This window comes from Patagioenas fasciata, chromosome 3 (assembly GCF_037038585.1).
Source record: "Patagioenas fasciata isolate bPatFas1 chromosome 3, bPatFas1.hap1, whole genome shotgun sequence".
In the NCBI taxonomy this organism is placed as follows: Eukaryota; Metazoa; Chordata; class Aves; order Columbiformes; family Columbidae; genus Patagioenas; species Patagioenas fasciata.
The window spans coordinates 29063782-29083311 of NC_092522.1; the positions used below are offsets into that span (position 1 = coordinate 29063782).

Below are 19530 nucleotides of genomic sequence, written 5' to 3' on the forward strand. Positions count from 1 at the left end.
CTGATACCTTCTCCATCTGCATCCTCCTCAGGACAGGGAAAAAACCCAAACCCTTGCCTTGCAGTCCTACACCCCAAAAGGCAGACATCAGATGAATATAGAATAAGACATTACAAATCATTTTCCAAAGGGGCAACTGGTAAGATGCTCTAACCATGAAGACAGGCAGGAGTCTAATCTGAAAAATAACACAGGCACCTGAGATAGAAGAGACATACCCAAATCTTAAAGCCAAATGCTTTCACCATGGGCTGGTACAATGCATGATTTTTCACCTGAGGTGTTCATTGACTAAGTCAGTATTATACTTGCATATTTTCTTCACTGAGCTAGTAAAAGTCATCCTCAGGGAAACAAAGCCTCCACTTCCCTAATGGCCCTCAGAACAACTGAATGTCATATATAACTCACCTCATTCATTGCTGGTTTGTAATCAGCAAAATTTTGCTCGGTATGTAATCAAGCCCACATCCACACAGGTGCTGAGAGGGAGCACAAGGTTCAGTTTTTAGGACACTGGCCAACATCGCACAATCCACAGCACACAGATACCTCCAAGATCTCACCAACTGGGCTTGTCTCCTTTTCACATCCCATGTCTCCTGATACTGAGCAGTCAGAAGAGTAAGCCCTTGATATAGAACAAACCCAGGGTTCTTCCTTTGAATATGATTTTTAAAAAATTAAAAGCCAAAGCAAACCTTTCACAAAATAGTGAAGACTCGAGCAACTGCTAAGTTACCGTATACAAGTGAAAAGGAGAGGAGTAGAAGGGCTGTAATTCTTCCATTCTGCATGAGCCAGCACAGGCAGGACACAGGAACAACCACAAAACCATGGATGACACGCAGAATAAATTTATTTTCATTACTTATCAGCCAGGGGATCCCTGAAGCAGCACCCAGGCAGAGGCTCACAAGCAGGGGCAACAGGCACCATGGAACCCAGTCCATGCTAGGAGGATCACCAAACCCACTGTTTTCACCTGGATTTCAAGGGTTCACACAGGTGTAATTTACCACTGTGTTTTGTTTGTTCTCACAGCAGGGCAGGAACCTTAAGGATGATTGACAAGGTGCCTCTAAGTTTATCACAGGTGTATGTTATCTAAACACAGATGTTCTAGTTGTCCAACACAAGACTAAACAATTACTCTGATAATGTGTTTCTCTCCACCCCAGCCACATGCCATTTGAGTGTGTTTACAATCCTCCTTGCCAATCTTCCATTGTTTTCCCACACTGTATTTTGAAATAAATCAGAAGTGTTGTTTCTGCATCACTCACAAAGCCCAGTCAATGCGACATACACAGAATGTCTGTCCAGATGGGTTTTTATTGCTCAGAAAGGGACACGCAGTCTGCAAGTCCTAACAGGAGCTTATGTACCACGAGTGGACCCATAACGACTGACTTCCAGTCAGCAGAAATTAAGGCATGAGGGGAACATGCAGCACCACACACTGGCCATCTCCCAGGCTGGGAGCAGCTGAGCAAAGAGTCTGAGAAACTGAACTGACCCTTTTTGTGGTGCTCTTCTTTACCAACTATGCATTCAGAGACATAAGAGAGATAAAAATGAGCAACCTGTCTTTATCAGATCTGAGGGATGACAATGGTGTCTGTCAAAGAATGTAGTTGAGAAATTCACTATATCCATTCTATCCATCCATATAACACACTGCTCACTTCTTGAACTTTCCAGCAACAAAACTCCACTTTAAGACAAGATGCACATTGGTCTTTAATTATACAATAAATAATAGTTTCTGCAATATTATATATTTCTAAGTCTATATCCGAAGAAAGTTCCGAAGTCTGGGGAATACTTTCAGTGCATTCTGTGTAGTCACTTCTATAACTTCTTCAAGTGGAATTCCTTTAATTTCAGCAATATATTCTGCAGCAATGTAAATATTTTTTGGTTCATTTCTCATCTGAAAAAAAAAAAAAAGAACAAATTACAGATCCCTACAGGTGAAAGTCATTTCAGATTCAGTAACTCCTCACACAACTTCAGTCAGATCGTGGCATCTGTGACAGAAATTACAACTATCCTTCTTGGTTTACAGTTGGACTCGATCTTAAGGGTCTTTACCCACCTAAATGGTTCCATGATTCTTGGATTCTTTTCCCCTTTACAGAATCAGAAATTCCTGGCATTTCTTCTCCTTTCCCAGCCTCAAGAACACAGATTTTTTAATCTCAATATCTTGGTAACCTCTTTTGTCCTTTGCCCAGGCTTACACTACTTACTCTCCCGTGCCAGTAATTAACTTCCATAAGGTGTCAGTTTGGATATACACGCACAGAGGTTCCTCCCCAAATCATTTACCTGTTTTTCAGGCCCCAGAGCAGGAGAGTCAGTTTCTAAGCACATACTTTCCAGAGGTAACAGCTTCACAAGTTTCTGCTTCTTGAAGAAAATAAGACAGTTATTAAATGCTTTATGCACTTAGACCTTTGGAAAAAAAATGTATGAAGGGAGGATATCCTCTGCATTTAAAAGCAATATCAAAAGACTTTGGTGCTACTGCCTGCATTTTATCAACAATTTTAGAATGCAAGCAAGAATACCAAGAAGGTATACTTCAAGAAGTCCCTTCAAATTAAGATTATCCCATTTTCTAAATATCTGAAGTACTATTATCTAAACACTGAATTCATAGTTATTTATTAAATCGTGTAATTACATTGCACAAAATAACCTGTATTGAGAGCTGCCAGTGCAATTTTAATTTACTCTTCTGCTGTATATATATTTGTGTAGCTTTTTCCCACCACTTTTACTCCTCAACACTAGTTTGCCTTCCTTTATCCAAATTCATAATCTCATCCCCATCTACATCCATCGGTCACACCCCCTCCATTTCAATCATGCCCTTTCCTTTCCAACATTTCATGAGCTTAACACAAAAAGTGATGATGGTGCAGGATGGAAACTGACTGGTTCCCCAAAATAATGAGTCAGCATGGCTTGCAGCAGCCCAGAGTAGAAATTAAAAGAGCAGTCTCACCAAATCAAGGGCTGAACCTGACCAAAACTATCTTTAAGCAATCTAGCTGCTTTGTTGCTGGGTGTATCTTGTGATAATCGCAATTTTTCAAAGGTCCGTAACTTAACCAATTTGAACAGATTTCGTTTTGAACAAAAAGTGCTACAGCACTGAGACAGAAACTAGTCCTTTTCCACATACCACATTCCTGCTCTAAAACAGCAGTGACAGAAGCTTCCAATGAAGAGTTCATCAGAAATCACATCAAACTGAGAAAAAAAATGCCTATTTTCTTAGCCCTTGTTACTGGGGAATAGCTGGACTGTTTTAGCCTAAATTTCCTCCCAAACTCTAGCTAAGGCAAAAGCCTCACATAGAAATTTAGCCAAAGTAAAAATATGCAATGCTATAAGCAACTGATACTCCTACTGAGAAATGTCAGGTGACAGCAACCATACATGTGTACTGCTAGTCCCACTTCAAACTGTACAGACTTAAAAAATGAGCATATTATTGAGCTGCACAGTAAAAACAGTTGTGTTTGCCATCATAAACTGTCAGCTACTAACTGCAATCCCCAAGCACTGAGAAGGAGCAAACCCCTTTAAATGTTACCTGTTCACTCCTTATAATGGAAGGAGGAATGGAGAAGAAGTATCCAGCCTTCACCCCGTCCATCGCTACAGATGGCTTCCCGTCAAATGCATGGAGCAACACCTTCGTAGCACCTTGGAGGAAAGAAGCAAACCAAGTCAGGAGCAGCTTTTACAGCAGGTCTGCAATGTCAGCTTCCAATGGGACCTCAGCCCCGTTAAGAATGAATACAGAAGCTCTGCACTATTCCTCCCAAGTTTCATGTACACAAACTGATGTGAGGACATGGCACAACTGAAGAAATCCTGTTGCCAAAAAAACATGATAGAGAAAATGCATTACATACATACCTTGTTCCTTTAAGAGATTAATGGTTGGTCTTCCAGCTGAGCGGGAGTGAACATTTCTGCACAGCAAGGAAAGGCCTGGCATTAGGAAATTCAGCAAAATACTTTTTTTTTTTTTTTTTTTTTGGTAAACACAAATTAACTACCAGCAGCTTTGGAAGAAAACTATTAATCTCTATTACACTTTTTATCAGGAAAAATATCTAGAGACACATATATGAATCATTTTAGCTACAGTGAAGATAGAGCAACAACATAGCAACGACAGGACACAGCAGACCACTGTATTCAAGTGCAAACATAGATAAAATTCCATAATTAAATCTCAAACTGCAGACTGACAGGACACTTATGCCTGTTTAATCCATGTAAGAAAAGTTCTGTGGGCTCTTAGTAACTACAAATCCTGGGAAATATTTACACATGTTACTGAGATCTGGAAAATCCTACTAATATAAATAAAACCTACAAAGGCAAATCCAGTCTTCTTGCTAACTCAATCTGCTTGATCAAGACCTGTCTTTGTCCTTCTTTCTGTTCATCTGTGCTGGCAAATCTGGGAGTGAAATCTAGTCCAACCTAGAGTACAAGAAGAAAAGTGAAAATATTTTAGAGACCTAACAGTTGACTGAACCACAATACCATATATAAAGGCAAAGAATGCTTCAAACCTGCAAGGCATTTCAAAATATATATACTAGAGGTTGCAATTACAATGAGCTCAACTGTAGCTTAATTCAGAAAGGAATTCATTCTCTACCATAAGCTTTTCAACTATGAAAGCATTTGTGAGTGTATTTAACATTTTACTCTGTAACTGGTTTTCTGGGGGGTTATATTCTATTGAACATTATTTCAGATTAAGTCTCCAATCCGGATCTCCAATACAAGGAAATTTCTGACTTGAACCTGCAGCTTTAGCGCCACCTCTAACAAAAAATTAACCTTTAATAATATACTTTTTTGATTTAAACATGTTCAGGCAAAATTTAAAGTTTGTCAAAGCAGCCCCATTCACAGTTACAACAAACAATGTCCTTGATATACACTACAAGTACAACATGGTGAGTTTAGCGACAAAGCTCTGCCAATAACTGCTTTTCCTGCAGCCAGTGCAGAAACAGCTGTAAGTCCTTCTGTTACCAACACACAAAAGACAGACTCTACCCTAAAGCTTTCAAGCCTCAATTAGTTTATAAACAAATGTAAGACAGGAGACATGCAGATACAGACAGATGAGAGATCACAAGAAGACTGTACAAGTCAGTGAGGTGTACAGAAATCATAGCTTAGCCTGACTTAGGCAGGGAGGACTTGAATGAAGATATCAACGTGACTTGGCACTTCACTGTGCCAGAGAACGGCTCAAAAGACATTTAAGACAATATAGCATAATTATGCAGTTCTTCCTAACTCCACCAGCATAAATGCCACCTATTTCCTAATAGTGATAATGAAGGAAAAGAGGGAATCTGGTAAATCTATGAGAAAATCGGAATTAGAGCTTGTTCAGCCTGACAGCAATACTTATTGCATACAGAAAACCAAGTATTCGGTAAGTTTCTATATTTCTGGTGATGGATGCTGCCAGAGACATAGATGTTTAAACAAGATTTGGAATGCTACTTACTTCTCCGATTCCCACCAAGTTTTCTTTGTAGAGCTCTATAAGTGGTAACGCAGCATCCAGATCCTGCAAGAATAAATTAAAGATGCAACCCTCGCTGCCTTTACAAGATGGAAGGGATATGATTATGATTAAATTAGAATTTCTTTCATTGTTCTTAAATTCTTTACCTTAAAACTTGCCATTACTGCAAGTTGTGCGGTCAGACAGATTCTAGAAACCTGCATGATTTCCCTTCTCTACTTAATGACCTTTCATCTCAAATTGGTATTTCCACAGAAGCATACGAGGTGATTAAAATAAGGCTCATAAAAAGCCTAGTAACATCAAATGGCTGCAGAAAAACTCCAGGTTTTTCAGGCTAAGGACACAAATGGTCGCTTTCAACTTCCCATGCTAACAAAGGGACATCTGCAAAGGCACATGCGTGCTGTTTGCTGTAAGCAAAACACTCACTTGGGATTTTTAACGCTGTTTCACTGCAGTAATATGACCGGATGATTCCAGTGAACAATTCTGCTTCAGGACTAACACAAACAAATGGATGTGCTAAGAGACCCTGGGATTTGGTCTGCTGGGTATTCTGTATTACAGAAGCGCAGAAAAATCCCTAGGCAGATCTGAAGTTAATTCGGGCAGACCAGAGCATCTCGTCATCTGCCCTGAGCAATCTCAGCAGCACCTCGTAGCTGTGCTGACCTAACTTGCTTGTGCTTTACCTTCAGAGTAACACTGCGCTGCTCCTCTGGTGAAACCTCTTGAACCGGGTGAACTCCCAGGCAGGGCAGAACAAACCCGGGGAACCTAGACACAGAATGTGTATCAGCAGCGTGACAGACTGGAGAAGGCAGAGATCGCATCAATGCTTAAAAATATCTCAAGGGAGGGTGACAAGAGGATGGGACCAGACTCCCTTCAGTGGTGCCCAACGATAGGATGAGGGGCAATAGGCACTGACCAAGGTTCCATCTTAATATGAGGAGAAACTTATTCACTTTGAGGGTGCCAGAGCACTGGCACAGGCTGCCCAGAGAGGCTGTGGAGTCTCCTTCTCTGGAGACATTCAAAACCCACCTGGACACGTTCCTGTGCAATCTGCTCTGGTGAACCTGCTTTAGCAGGTGGGTTGGACTAGGTGGTTTCCATGGGTCCCTTCCAACCCCAACCATTCCGTGAACCACAGAGAAAACAAGTTTGGAGTCAAAAAGAAAGCCCAGCCTGACAAAGAGTGGCACGTTCCCCGCCAGCTCCCACGCCGCCAGTCGCTCCCGTCACGGCGCGGACCCGCGTCCGGGACACGGGCGGGCGCCGGCTCCGCACCTCTCCGACAGCTCCAGGACGCTCCGGAACTCCCCCGCCTGCTCCGACACCACCACCAGCGCCGACACCGCCGCCTGCGGCAGACAGAAACACCCGAGCGCTGAGGCCAGGGCGGGCGGCGGGACCGACGAGGAGCGGGGAGAGGGTCGCTACCGGCCGCCTCACCTGCTCCGCCGCCCGCACCACGGCCGCCACGTCCTGCAAGAGACATACACTGCCTCAGCGCCGGGGCCGCGCCGCCGCGCCCTCCCGCCCCTCCGCGCCTCACCGCCTGGAAGCAGGGCGCGGCGAGGTGGCAGTGGCAATCCACCGGCCCCGCCGCCATGCCGCGCCCGGAGATGAGGGGAAGGGGAGGGCAGCCCGCACGTTCTGCTTCCGGGCCGGCATTTTCCTTGCGGCGGAGGCGGAAAATGGCGGCCGGCCCGGCCGCGCCGTTGTTGCCGCCGCCGCCGGCGGGAGAGGCGGACGCGGGGCTGCCGCTCAGCCCGGCCGCTGCCGCCCGGCGCGACCCGCGGGTGCGGTGCTGCTCGCGGCGCGGGCTGAGCGAGGTGCTGGCGCTGTGCGCGCCCTTCGTGCGGGCCCTGGCGCAGGGGCAGCCGGGCGGGCCCGCCGCCGCGGGAGAGGCGCTCTGGGTGAGGCGGAGTGGGGCCCGGCGGGTCTGTGCGGCTGTGTCCCCTGAGGTGGCCGGCCCGGGCAGGGCGGTGAGGGGGCTGGAGGGGCCGTTTTAGCTGCAGGCGGTGCGGCCCTGCTCCCCAAGGGTGGCTGCTCAGGCCCCCCCTTGTCTTGCAGAACTTCGAGACAGCGGTGAAGGAAAATGTTACCATCGATGGCCAGCCCTGGGAGGAGACTTCGGAGGACTCCGAGCTGCAGAGTGGTATGTGTTGGTTTCCATTAGTTTCCTGCTGGGTGGTTTTGTTCTGGCTTTTTTTTTGCATAAGTATTTTTAATTAGATGGCTTTTCTGACGGCTGTGTGTGGCAGTAAGGGTGCTCACGGAGCTGTTGAGGACAAACTCCAGCTTGGATAGGGCTGTGTAAAGCTCTGGAGAGCTGCCTTGCAGGAGCATGATGCTGGCCGAGCGGTGTTCGTAACTGAAAAGGATAATCAAGACGTGTATCCCGGAAAAGAGGAAATAGCTTTATCTGAAGGAACCTTGCTCTATTTGACACCTCTGTCAAGATCCTTATAGCTTTTGAGGCACAAGTTCCAGCTATCACTGGTATGGTGCCTACATAACTAAAAGCTGGACTCAATCCTTGTGGATCTCTTCCAACTCAGGGCGTTCTATCATTCTATAACAGATCTTCTCTTGAATACCAGAGAAAAGTAGCTTAGAGACTCACAAATATCTGATATTAACATAGCAAAAATCAAGGTTTATCTCAGGTTAATGGCAGCTGTCTTGCTGGAAAGTCTACAGCAAGCTTTTAGGAAGTTGGTATTTCAAAACAAGATTTTTCATTCGAGAGGTTAGGAAAAAGTATGTTCCATTTCATCAGCTTCTCCTATCAAAGGGAATATACAAAATGTAATGGAATGAAGTGATCTGTTTTTAAAGCTAGAACACAGCAATAGGTTCCAAGTCCAGAGGCTTCCCACCCCTCTGGGCAATTGTTTTCTGTGTTTGACAGCACTGATGGTGAAAAATTCCTTGTGGCCTGTTGGAATTTCCTTTGCAGTAACCTGTTTGTTGCCGCTCATCCTTATGCTGCACATGTCTGGGAAGAGCCTGTCTCTGTCCCCTCTGGAACCACCCTTTAGGTAGCTGAGGGTAGCAGTTACATTACACCCTGACGTTCAGTTCTCCTGGCTGAGCAAGCACAGCTTCCTCGGCAGCTTCTCCGACATCATGTGCTCCAGATACCAGCCATCTCAGTGGTCTTCCATTGAAATTGCTCTAGTACTCAATGACAGTCTTCCAGAGGATCCAAGCTAGGACGTTATAGTCTAGGTAGGTGAGAATCGTGGCTGGATCATTGAGCTCAGAGGTTTAATTGCTCATACTTTCAGCTTAGGGCTGATTACAAGGTGTCTATTCTGTGACCTGTTCTTGTTAATGTCTTTATCCGTGACCTGGAGGAGGAGGTGGAAGGTGCCCTCACCCAGTTTGCAGGCTGATATCAACCAAGGTGGGATGCAGCAAATATGTTCAAGGGCAGGCCCATTCAGTGGAGCATAAACAGGTTGGAGAAATGCATCTGGGAATCTCGTGAAGTTCAGCAAGGACAAAAAGCAAAGCCTTAAACCTGGGATGGGATAACCCCCTGCAGAGGTGCAGGATGCCAAGGGCCTGAGGGTCCTGGTGGGCTCACCATGAGCCAGCCTAGGGAGTGTGTCAACGGGAGTGCAGTCAGTGGATCCAGGGAAGTGATTAGTTGGCTTTCCTCTGCACTTTGCGAGAGCACATCTGGAGTAGTGCACTGAGTTTGATAAACTGGAATGGAGGACTGGAGCACTTGCCGTGTGGGTTGAGTCTTAGGGAACTGGCTTGTTTAGCCCAGAGAAGAGAAGCCAGCCTTCTGGTACCTACAGGGGTTACAGGAAATATGGAGCCAGGCTATTGAGGTGTGCAATGAGAGAACCACAGGCAAGGGTCAGGTTGAAAGGAGAGGTCCTAACCTGATGAAAGGGACAAAAAAAAAAAATCACTACTGGGCTAACTAAGCGTTGGAAAAGGTTGTCCAGAGAGCTTGTGTAGCCTCCAGCACTGGAGGCTTCCAAGAACCAACTGGACAAAAGTACACCTGGTTTGAACTGGGTGTTGACCCTGCTGCGAGCAGAAGGCTTCGGTTAGGAGGGGCCTCCTGAAGGCCATTCCAGCCTGAGTGATCTTGCATTGGGACATTGGCCAGGACCTCTTCGTAACAGGAGACTAGCAGTATGTTTGTTGCTGCTATTTAATATACAAATTAAGTAATAGTTTAAAATTATTGCTATATAATAATATATTTATATGTAATAAATACAACATGTTTATAATTGTTGTCTTTCAAGTAGCAGTAGTGGAGATTCTTGGTAGTGTGGTGTCCAAACAGAATTTCAATGTGATTCATTTGCTCACCTGTGTTAGCATTAGATGTGTTTTGCCTGCAACTTGATGCTTTTTACAGTGGCACAAAGCTGAAAATACAGATATATTGAACTGGCTATGGAGAAAGAGCGCCTTGAGCTGTGTTTTGGTCAGGAAGCTTCTGCAGTTGTAGTTCTAGAATGATAACACTCCAGCTCTTTTTACTCCAAGGTCAAAAATGCACTGCTTTCATGATGCAAAATGCTGAACTGATTCAGCCTCACTTAACTCATTCAAATTTGTTCCAAAATTCTTAGCAGGATTTTCTTAACAGGAAAACTTGGTCCAGATGGATGTTATTTTCAGTAAGTTATCCTTCGTCTGTACAAGTCTAACTTTATGCCAGCTGAGATACTGTCATCCTCCTGCAGCTGGCGTGAAGCAGGTGTAAGAACTGTATTGTGCTTTTTAATTTGAGGTAAATTTATTCATGTGCCTATCTGATCCATTTTGAATCACCAAGTGACCTGGCATTTTGTGCCTTCAGTGTTTATGTTGACCAGTGGTTCAAGTCTTTCCTCTCTGTACTTAAATGATTTCATGTTCATCGAAAAACAAACAAACCAACCTGCAAACTCTTAAAACCTTGATTTTGCCTTTCTGAGGTTTACAGTAGTCTAATTCTACACAGATTGACCAAGAGAGGGTGCTCAAAATTAATTATTTACCACTGCATTGAAGACATTGCATGGCTTGCAAGTTGTGCTCAAGATGTTAGTAGGAACATAGAATTTAAATGCTAAGGAGTTTACAAAATTAAATTTAAAAATTAAGAAAGCAAAACTATTGTCAATGTTTCAAACCTCCACTGGGGGAGAAAAATTATGTGAGTGTGCACATGGAAGAATACAGAAGTATGCACTGCCTTTCAGTTACATGCAGTTAGGATATATGACTGAGCAGTTCTGTTTCCTTCTATAACTCTTAATTGTTTATAGTTTATAATGTAGGCATTTACTTGTCTATGAAACCAGTTTTAAAACAGTATCTTATGCTTTCAAAATTGTTAATTACCATCTTGGAGAAGCTAAGTACCTTTAGTAGAGTAGCAGTAGTAAAAACACCAGTTGACAGCTGAAAATATGTTCTAGGTATTTAGTCTAGTCTTACGATTGAAAAAGCAAGCCGTGAAAGTCAGCTTCTGCCACATACAGTCTCTTGGGCCTCAGATGTTGAAAGAAGATGTTCTGGTTTTTGCAGAGTCCTTATGACTAGTAATTACAGATGTCACCAAGATGCAGAATATTTCATTAATGTGGCATTGTATGTTGTGCTGGAGATGGAGTTCAGAGAGGGCAATGAGACTGGTGAGGGATCTGAAGAACAAGTCTGAGGAGCAGCCGACGGAGCTGGGGCTGTTCAGCCTGGAGAAAAGGAGACTGAGGGGAGACCTTATTGCTGTCTGCAACTACCTGAAAGGAGGTTGTAGCATGGAGGGTGTTGGTCTCCTCTCCCAAGTAGCAAGTGACAGGACAAGAGGAAATGGCCTCAGGTTGCATCAGGGAAGATTCAGATTGCACATTAGGAAAGATTTCTTCCTGAAAAGGGTTGTCAGGCGATGGAACAGACTGCCCAGGGAAGTGGTGGAGCCACCATCCCTGGTGTAGTTTAAAAGACATGTAGATGAGGTTCTTAGGGAAATGGCTTAGTACCAGAGTTAGGTTGTGGTTGGACTCGATGATCTTAAAGGCTTTTTCCAACCAAAATGATTCTATGATTTCATGTTAAACTGCATATTTGTGTTCTATATGATATAAAATCAGTTAGGCTTCAAATTACTGTTTGAACAGTTGGTGTTTGTTTACTGCTTGTAAATTACACAAATAAAGCTCTTTTCTTGCTGCATTTTGCATTGCTTTTCTTCAGTTGACAAACAAGTTATCTTCAAAGGGAGCCATTTCTTTGTGAGACTTTCTTCATTGATTCAGAGTTTATAGTTAATTACATTTTTGATTTTTGTCACAAGTGGTTCTCTGCCTCCTCTCTGCCCCATACCCAGGTCTTTTACTTCAAAAGTAACTGACCACCATCAGGTTGTGCTCTAATTTCTATATGATTTCTTATGTCAGATCTAAAGCTGTTTTTTTTTTCCTTATAACTTTCTCTCAAATTAAAAAAAAAAAAAAAGGGAGAATTCCTACAATAACTTTATATGCTTGTCATATTTAGGTTCAAGCATTAAAATTCTCGAAGATCAATTTGATGAGCTAGTAGTAGAGACAACAACAAAGCGTAAACAGTGGCCTAAAAAGATCCTGATGCATGCTGTCCAAACCATGAAAGCAGAGCAAGAGATGTTGGTGAGTAATCTAAGACTTTCAGAAAACCTTTGCATATAGTAGCTGCTGACCACATGTAACTCGAAGAAATAAATCATCTAATTTTGACCTTTAAGCTCCTTCCCATAGGTGCTTTTGATTCTTTGTCACATAATGAAATTGGGTTTTTGCATTAATTGTTTCTTCAGTAAAATGAATGTTACTACAAAGTGGTGTGACTGTGAGTGAATTGGGCCTGTGGGACAGTTCAGCAGGTTACTTAAGCAGACTGATTCAACATGAGGACTCATGATTTACAAGCCAGTATACACCTATTTATCTTGTCAGATCCAGGTTTCTGAAATGCTTAGCTGAAGGCTGGTTGAAGTACTAAATCTTACAATATATACAGATACTATCATGTGCAGTATATGACTGTTGGAAAGATGCCTGTGTTTTCCTAAGCGCTGTTGTTGAGCTAATGACTACATTGAGTAAATACTTTCAGTAAAGAAAGAAAAAAAAATAATGTGGATTAATGAATAGGTGCAGTAATTTCTCTACACTGAGTGTAGAGTAATTACTGGCATTAAACAACCTAGTCATGTCCTTGGTTGCTGAATTTCTTTCCTGCATGAGGAAGACATTTTTTACACTGAGGCTGGTGAAACACTGACCCAGGTTGCCCAGAGAGGTGGTAGATGCCCTGTCCCTGGAGACATTCCAGGCCAGGCTGGACGGGGCTCTGAGCAACCTGATCTAGTTGAAGATGTCCCTGCTGATTGCAGGGGGCGGGACTAGATGAGCTTTGAAGGTCCCTTCCAACCCAAACTGTTGTATGGTTCTATGATACTTCTGCAAAGGTACTAGTAGTTTCTCTGCTTTTGGTTGAGGATTTTTTTTTTATTTTTTTAACCCTAGCTACTCTTGGGATGCCTGTTTTTTGAGGCATGAAGAGCAACTGTGAAGATGTGGTATTTAAATGCAGTTCACCTGGAGAGAACCACTCATTAGTGCGGTGATCTCTCTGTAATTGCTGAAGCCAGAGATCATCCTGTAGATTTTCAGTCAATATGTTCTGTGATGTTTGAGGATAATGGAAGCAATGTTTGTTCTTGTGCTTGGAGCCGTTACTGTAAACTTGCTAAGAAGATTCGTAAACTGTAAAAAAACTTGTCCTAGTAAAACTACAGGGAGGAATAAATAACTTTCCTCCTACTTGCTTTTGGTTGAAGGTTGAGGGACTGCTCCTGAAGTAGTGAAGAATACTGACTTGCAGATGATCTAACTTACATTCCCATGTCTTTGCTTTGTTTCCTTCTTCCCTGGTAGTTACTTCTAATTCCACCTTTAATATAACTAAATATTAGTTTTATTAATTCTTTATTATTAGTTAACTACATGTCAGAATTGAATGATGTTGTCACAAGACTCATGTAGCAACAAAAAGCTGGAGAGCTTGGTTTGTCAAGGAAAGTGTTCTAATTTACACATAAGTAGTTGCAAGCCTAGAATATAGTCATTTAAATAGTTCTCTTATTTTTTTGTCTTTATGTACTCTTTGTTTGTGTTTGCGCCTCTGTGAACATGTATTGGTTTTGTGAATGGCTCCTGAGCAGCTCTTTTTCCTCAGTTGTGTAGCAGGTGGGAATGCTTCTTGCAAAATACCTGGATTTTAGTTTAGTTCTCATGCTTTAATACTTAGAATTCTGCAAACTATTGCAGATTTTAAAGATGTGTTTATAGTGAACTTAACTGTGTTAACCACAACACTGTTAGTAACTGAGTGTCTATAAACCGTACTTCTAATACATTCTTTATCTAAATAATTCCACTGCCATCTCCCTGTATTAACACTTTATCCATTGTTCTGACTGCTATGTGTATATTAGCTATCCATGAAACCAAAAGGGTATTTCAGAATTTATTTTATTTTATTTATCATATACAGAAACTCTACCAGCCTGTGGTAACACCAGAAGAGATAAGACCCCAGCCTTCTCAAGGTAAAGATTTAATGGGGAGGACAACTGTACCGAGGAAACACTGCCTACCTTACTGGTTAGCTGTAAATGTTTAAATAGTTTCCTCTCTTTAAATTTGTTTGAAATAGATTGTTTAAATAATTAATTAAAATAGCTAGAAGTTTGTCATAACTAAATGTATTGCTGCATCAGTTTGTTGTGTCCATTTCTCTTGTTCTAAGTCCTGTGTGCTGTTAGGCGCTGTACTTCAAGGCAAAAGCCGGCCGCTGTGTCTGTGTTGGGTAGAAATTGTCAGAGAGCTGCCCTCGGTAGGTTTTGTTACTTCTCTTCTTCACCACTGGTGGTGGCCAGATGGGGAACTAGATGGATCGCTGACATTATACTTTGACCGTTCTAGTGTTCCTTTTACATGAATACTAGAAATGCTTTGGTCTCTCTTCCTAATTAGTCGGTTTCTTCAGGGAATTGAAAACAGTTGAGTAGTACGCAGGGGCGACAGCATTCATTCTCCTAGCTTGCAAAGTAGGCATCAAATTCTATCTTGCCTTGTGTTGTTTGCCAAGGATTGGTGAAGAAAGAAAAACTGCAGTATCCTAAGTTTGCTACGTGCTTTTGGAAGGTTATTTATACAACTCCTTGGAACAAGGTGGTGTATTTTGCAGCTGATGACTGGGATGTGTTTTGATAAAGCTGACCTTAGAGAACGGAAAGTTCTGTCTTGCCTGTTCTTAAGTATTGAAAAATGACAGAATTTACCAATGCTGTTCCAAATTGAAAGGCGTAGTACGCAACTCTCACTATGGATTACTGCACATAATGTAAAGCTGGGGTGGCAAGCTGTGGTGTTAAGCGAAGTTTGAGAAGCTGAGATTAATCTTCCAGTTCTCACCCTGCTAATCTGCCTTCACCCTGGGCATCGTTTCCTATTTGCAGACAGGAGACTTTGCTTCCAGTAGCACCAGCCTGTGCAGCAAAGCAGCTAACAGGAGCAGTAAAAAGGCGTTGCCTCATATCTGAGTTTCTTTTGGTTTCGAGTATCCAGATCTGTGTTTTTCTGATGTGAATTAAGTACTTTTTGCAAGTCAGTAACAGTTTGCACTAAGGTATTGCCTTTTTAGGTTAGGTAACAGCAAAGTCCTAGCCCAGATAGCAAATAGTTTGTGCTGAATTTTAGTATTATGTAGTCTTCGGGAAGTTTATGTATCCCAGTTTAGCAAGTACAGTGGCCACAAACTAAAATGTTTAGATTACTCAATACCTTTCATTTCCTTTTTTCATTTCCCTTTGTTTTGGAAAGCCTTGAACACTGAGGAATATAATGCTGTCCATGTAAAGCTGAACTGCAGGCAAATTTCATTTGACTGTGTATCAGTCTTTCTGTATAACTGGAATAATCCAGGTAATGGTTTTTATTTAAACCCTTCCTTGCCATTTCATAGGCAGGCTTCTAATAATCTGCTGTAAGAATACTTCATTATGGACATATCCTCTTTTAGAGAAGGTCCATTCATAGACCTCCACAGTGTGTTTAAAGAGGCTGCTGTGGGAGTGGTTTTCCTTCTAGACTCTGAATGATGGTGCGTTTTAGCATCCATGTCCATACATGTATTATCTCTTCCTAAACCCAGTCTGATCAGCATGTTGGGCATGCAGACAGACAATTCAACAAAACACCATCTCTTCCTGCTTACTACATTTCAGCAGGGGATCGCTGTCACACTGTGCTACAATACAGTGATTGATTTAAATTATCTTGAGTAGCACTAGTGAGATAGACTTCAAAGCAGAACGCTGTGTTTAAATCTGCAAAGGTTTAGAGGTGAGTGCACCATCTAACATAGTATTGTGTTGCCGGCATTGGTGAAGCCCTACAGAAAAATGATAGTAGTGGAGGTGAGGCTGTTTATTTCCCAGGGGCACGCATGCCTCTCTGCTGATTTTTCGCTTTTCGTTGGTGGCATAGCATTGCAGACAGAATAATGGCAGAGAACATGTGAATCAGTTTTATAATGAAAGAGTTTAACTCTTGAGTAAAGAATTATTATTGCTTGTAAATCAGTTGTCAAAGACATCTATCATGTTGATGATCCTGTGAAGTTGTTACTGCAATCAAGTATATTCCATTTTCCTCCAGTATCTGCACCTGCTGTCTGCTTCATGTTCCTGAAAGCTTCTTTTTCTTCCTTTTCTTATGAATGCAGTTCATATTGTTTATGCTTTGTTCTTTTTTATTCTTGTATTAATGCTTGGTAAGTTAAGCCAGGAGAAAAATGTAGTCTTTACTGTAAAAGCAGACTTGTTGGAGCTTTAATATTTTTCTTTTCCTCTCCTTAAAATGGATTTTCTTCATCTCATTTTCTCCACAGCGGTGTTTATTCTCCTGTTTTCATATGTTTTTATCAAATATGAGCTTGAAAGGCTTGAAAACAGATTTTGTTTTTCTTTACAACTGTTCCTTTATGTCAGGTACTGCCGTTGTGTCTCATGTTTTGTATAAGCTGCAGGTTTTCTAGTGAAGAACTTCCGTGGCTTGCTATAGTTGAGGCTGCCAGACACTACTACCATTTGAGTGATAAAAAGTAATAATAGTAGGATAACATATACCAGTTGTTACTGTCAATGCTATAATGAAAGCGATGTGTTGTAGATTTAAGCTTTATACAGGGACTGCTTTTCTGTCTGATTTCTAAGAAGTCCATTGCAAGTGCTGGGGGAGAGAGTTATGTTTCAGGAGTTTATTTGGGCTTCGTGTTTTTCTGTAGATGCTTACATCGCAGATCTGAAGCAGATGACAGAAATGACATCCAAACAGATCAGTGGCGCAATGAAGGTGAGATCTCTGTGTGTTCCGAGAGATTACGTTTTTTATTTTCTTGATCTGTTAATATGTCACTAAACAGGAGTTTTAACTCCTCTCGTTGATAGTTTTGTACAAAAAAAGCCTGTGTGTCTGCTTTTGAAGGAAGTATATCTTTAGGTTTGGACTGCTGAAGTTGTATCTGTGAAGCTTTCCCCCTCACCTGGTAATAAGGAGGATTACCCTGTGACTATAGGAAATATTTTTTACAGAGATTTTAGAACCTGCAACATCTGAAAAATAAAACATCTTTTGAAAACCTGTGTACCTTTATATAGCATGTGACATTTATTACTTCAGTACCACCTTAGACATGAACTGTGGTGTTCCCGTGATGGTAAGTCAGCTTAGAGATGTCATGAAAGAACTTCTAAACTTGATGTACTATTTGCATGGCCTCTGAGTTCAGACCCTGGTCACTGCTAGGCTGGTAGCTCTGAGTTCCCAGCCTTCACCTGCCGTCCTGAGGACCATCTCTGCAGACACTGAAGCTTTTGTGCCTGTCAGAATCTAATTAACATATTTTATTCATTGTAGCCATTATTTTTCCCGTGTAACATGAGATACTTGGGTTTGTTTTTGCAGTCTCTCCCGGCGCTAATAGAAAGAGCAGAAGGTTTTTCCCAAGTGTTAAATTGGCAACCAACCTTGGAACTCTGCAAGCTGCGGCAAGAAGTCTTTGTTGGTTGCAATGTGAAGCGGGAAAATAATGTCCAAAAATTTGTATCACCAGGAGAAGTCACACCCACAAACGCTGATACCAGTAAAAATTGTGTCTTGCTAAAAAGAAAAAAAGCCATAGATTCATCAGAAAGAAGACGCTATCCACTTCGACGGAGGAAAATTAGTCTCAGTGCATGAATTTCTCATTTAGTATTTTCAGACTGGAGACTCAGTTGTACTCTTGTTCAGTGTGCTCAGTCTTTTTTCTTAAACCTTCGTCTCCTGTCTAATTCAGCTACACATGGCAGTTTCATTACTTATTCAGTCTTTGATCCTTTTAAATATTTCTATGTTTACTGTTACACTGATGGTATATAAAACCTTACACATACCGGTAGCATCTGATATCCAGCAAGTATATTTGCTGATTAACTCTCTTTTATTTGCTCTTTTATTACAGCATTTAGCTTGAGTTGTTATGCCTCTCAGGGCTGTGCAGGTGCTTTATGTATGTGAGCAGACTTTTAGTAAACCACGAAGGGCTCATTTACATTAAGCATGTCTCTAAAGAGGTTGGAGAGTGACTAGTTTTCCTAATGCACCTTTATTTATTACTGAGTCAGGTAGCTGTTTTTTAAATAAAGTAAAAATAAATAGACACCGGACCGTATAGGAAACACCAGATTTGCTATGATGTGACTGTTTTTAGAAAAGCCACACACAAATGTGACATTGGTTCCTACTATTCTAACTTTCCTGAATTTAGGTCAGCTGGGCTTATTTATGGTCATGTTTGTTTAAACTCGGATTTTTAGTAACTGTATGTACTTACTTGCAGTGTGCTCTTCTGAACAAGGATCCGACCATCCACATTTTACCATCTGATATTTCATTTCCTGTAATCCAATTATGCAGTCTGGGGGTTTCCTGGACAATATCTACACATTACAGGATCTTGACCTGGGTCATATATGCATTTGTGATGTTTGACTAAACTTTAAAGATCAGTTTAGGCTACCAGTAAATGGTATTAAGTTGAGCTAGCTTACTTTTAGTTTTTCTTTACAGATTAGTACCTAAACAATAGCACAGTAGTGCTAATTTGAGCATTGTGCCTTAACCATTCGTGACTTTTTCTGTTTTATGATTGTATGTGCTTGCAGTAAATACATCTAATATGTAACATATTTCTCACACAGTAAATGGAGGGGGTTTTTTAAGAAGCTTTATTAATGAAATGTATTGCGGTAAGAAGTTTAGCTCTGATTTAATGCCTGAGAGAATGAAAATTTTCAAGAAAATGTGTGACAAATTTTAGCGTTTATCTTGTAAAGGTAACCATCTGTACCAAGACTTTGTATATTTAATCCTCTGTAAATATATGTTTCCCATCACTCTTGTATATACAAAAGTCTGTTTTTATACAAAATAAATTAAATCAATTAAGAAAGATCAAAGTTTCAGGTGATGTTGTTGGTTGTAATCCTGGGATAGGTGGTGACTGAGCAGTGAGTGTACTTCAGAAGACATCTGTGTTAAATTTTGGCTCAAGTGACTGAAGTAGTTCTGTTCACTGCCTTTGAACTGTTATTAATCTCAGGGCTACAAAGCATCTAATGCAAGAGAGGGCAGGATGTGAGAGGGAGCGGCGAAGCTGTGGAACGAGTGACTGGGACGGTTTTTCACATAGCAACTTGCTGCTCTAGCAGCTTTAAGCATGTGTGCTACATGCTGGGTTAAAAATCCCCACCATGGCTTCCTTCACCAAGATCCACAGATATGTACAAGATTGGGCATGTCTGCCATGATGATTTT

General features: G+C 41.7%; 2 protein-coding genes across 3 annotated transcripts; one reads left to right on the forward strand and one right to left on the reverse strand.

Annotated features, from left to right (window-relative positions):
* Positions 1–1315: 1315 nt before the first annotated feature.
* TATDN3 (TatD DNase domain containing 3) lies at positions 1316–7263 on the reverse strand. Of its 2 annotated transcripts, XM_065834204.2 has the most exons (10): positions 7152–7263; positions 7049–7081; positions 6884–6957; positions 6283–6367; positions 5567–5629; positions 4406–4515; positions 3940–3995; positions 3611–3723; positions 2335–2415; positions 1316–1936 (listed from the first exon to the last, which is right to left on the reverse strand). In XM_065834204.2, the coding sequence occupies exons 1-10, from the start codon at positions 7206–7208 to the stop codon at positions 1793–1795; spliced, it is 816 nt and encodes a 271-aa protein (XP_065690276.1). In that variant the 5' UTR covers positions 7209–7263; the 3' UTR covers positions 1316–1792. The 2 variants fall into 2 exon arrangements, with proteins under 2 accessions (XP_065690276.1, XP_071662098.1); XM_071805997.1 differs by having other exon boundaries at positions 6638–6957; positions 7049–7183.
* On the forward strand, positions 7190–19172 carry NSL1 (NSL1 component of MIS12 kinetochore complex). The gene is made up of 6 exons (XM_065834203.2): positions 7190–7515; positions 7673–7757; positions 12122–12252; positions 14162–14216; positions 16958–17025; positions 17638–19172. Exons 1-6 carry the CDS (start codon positions 7207–7209, stop codon positions 17911–17913), a joined length of 924 nt encoding a protein of 307 aa, XP_065690275.1. The 5' UTR covers positions 7190–7206; the 3' UTR covers positions 17914–19172.
* Positions 19173–19530: the final 358 nt, after the last annotated feature.

Excerpts from the sequence above, each read along its gene's own strand:
- TATDN3 (XM_065834204.2), bottom strand. The coding sequence starts at position 7,208 with ATGGCGGCGGGGCCGGTGGATTGCCACTGCCACCTCGCCGCGCCCTGC. Across the intron at positions 5,630-6,282 it reads AGCGCAGTGTTACTCTGAAG|GATCTGGATGCTGCGTTACC; the intron begins GTAAAGCACAAG and ends TTATTCTTGCAG. Across the intron at positions 2,416-3,610 it reads CCATTATAAGGAGTGAACAG|AAGCAGAAACTTGTGAAGCT; the intron begins GTAACATTTAAA and ends ATTTTCTTCAAG.
- NSL1 (XM_065834203.2), top strand. The coding sequence starts at position 7,207 with ATGCCGCGCCCGGAGATGAGGGGAAGGGGAGGGCAGCCCGCACGTTCT. Across the intron at positions 7,516-7,672 it reads CCGCGGGAGAGGCGCTCTGG|AACTTCGAGACAGCGGTGAA; the intron begins GTGAGGCGGAGT and ends CTTGTCTTGCAG. Across the intron at positions 17,026-17,637 it reads AGATCAGTGGCGCAATGAAG|TCTCTCCCGGCGCTAATAGA; the intron begins GTGAGATCTCTG and ends TTGTTTTTGCAG.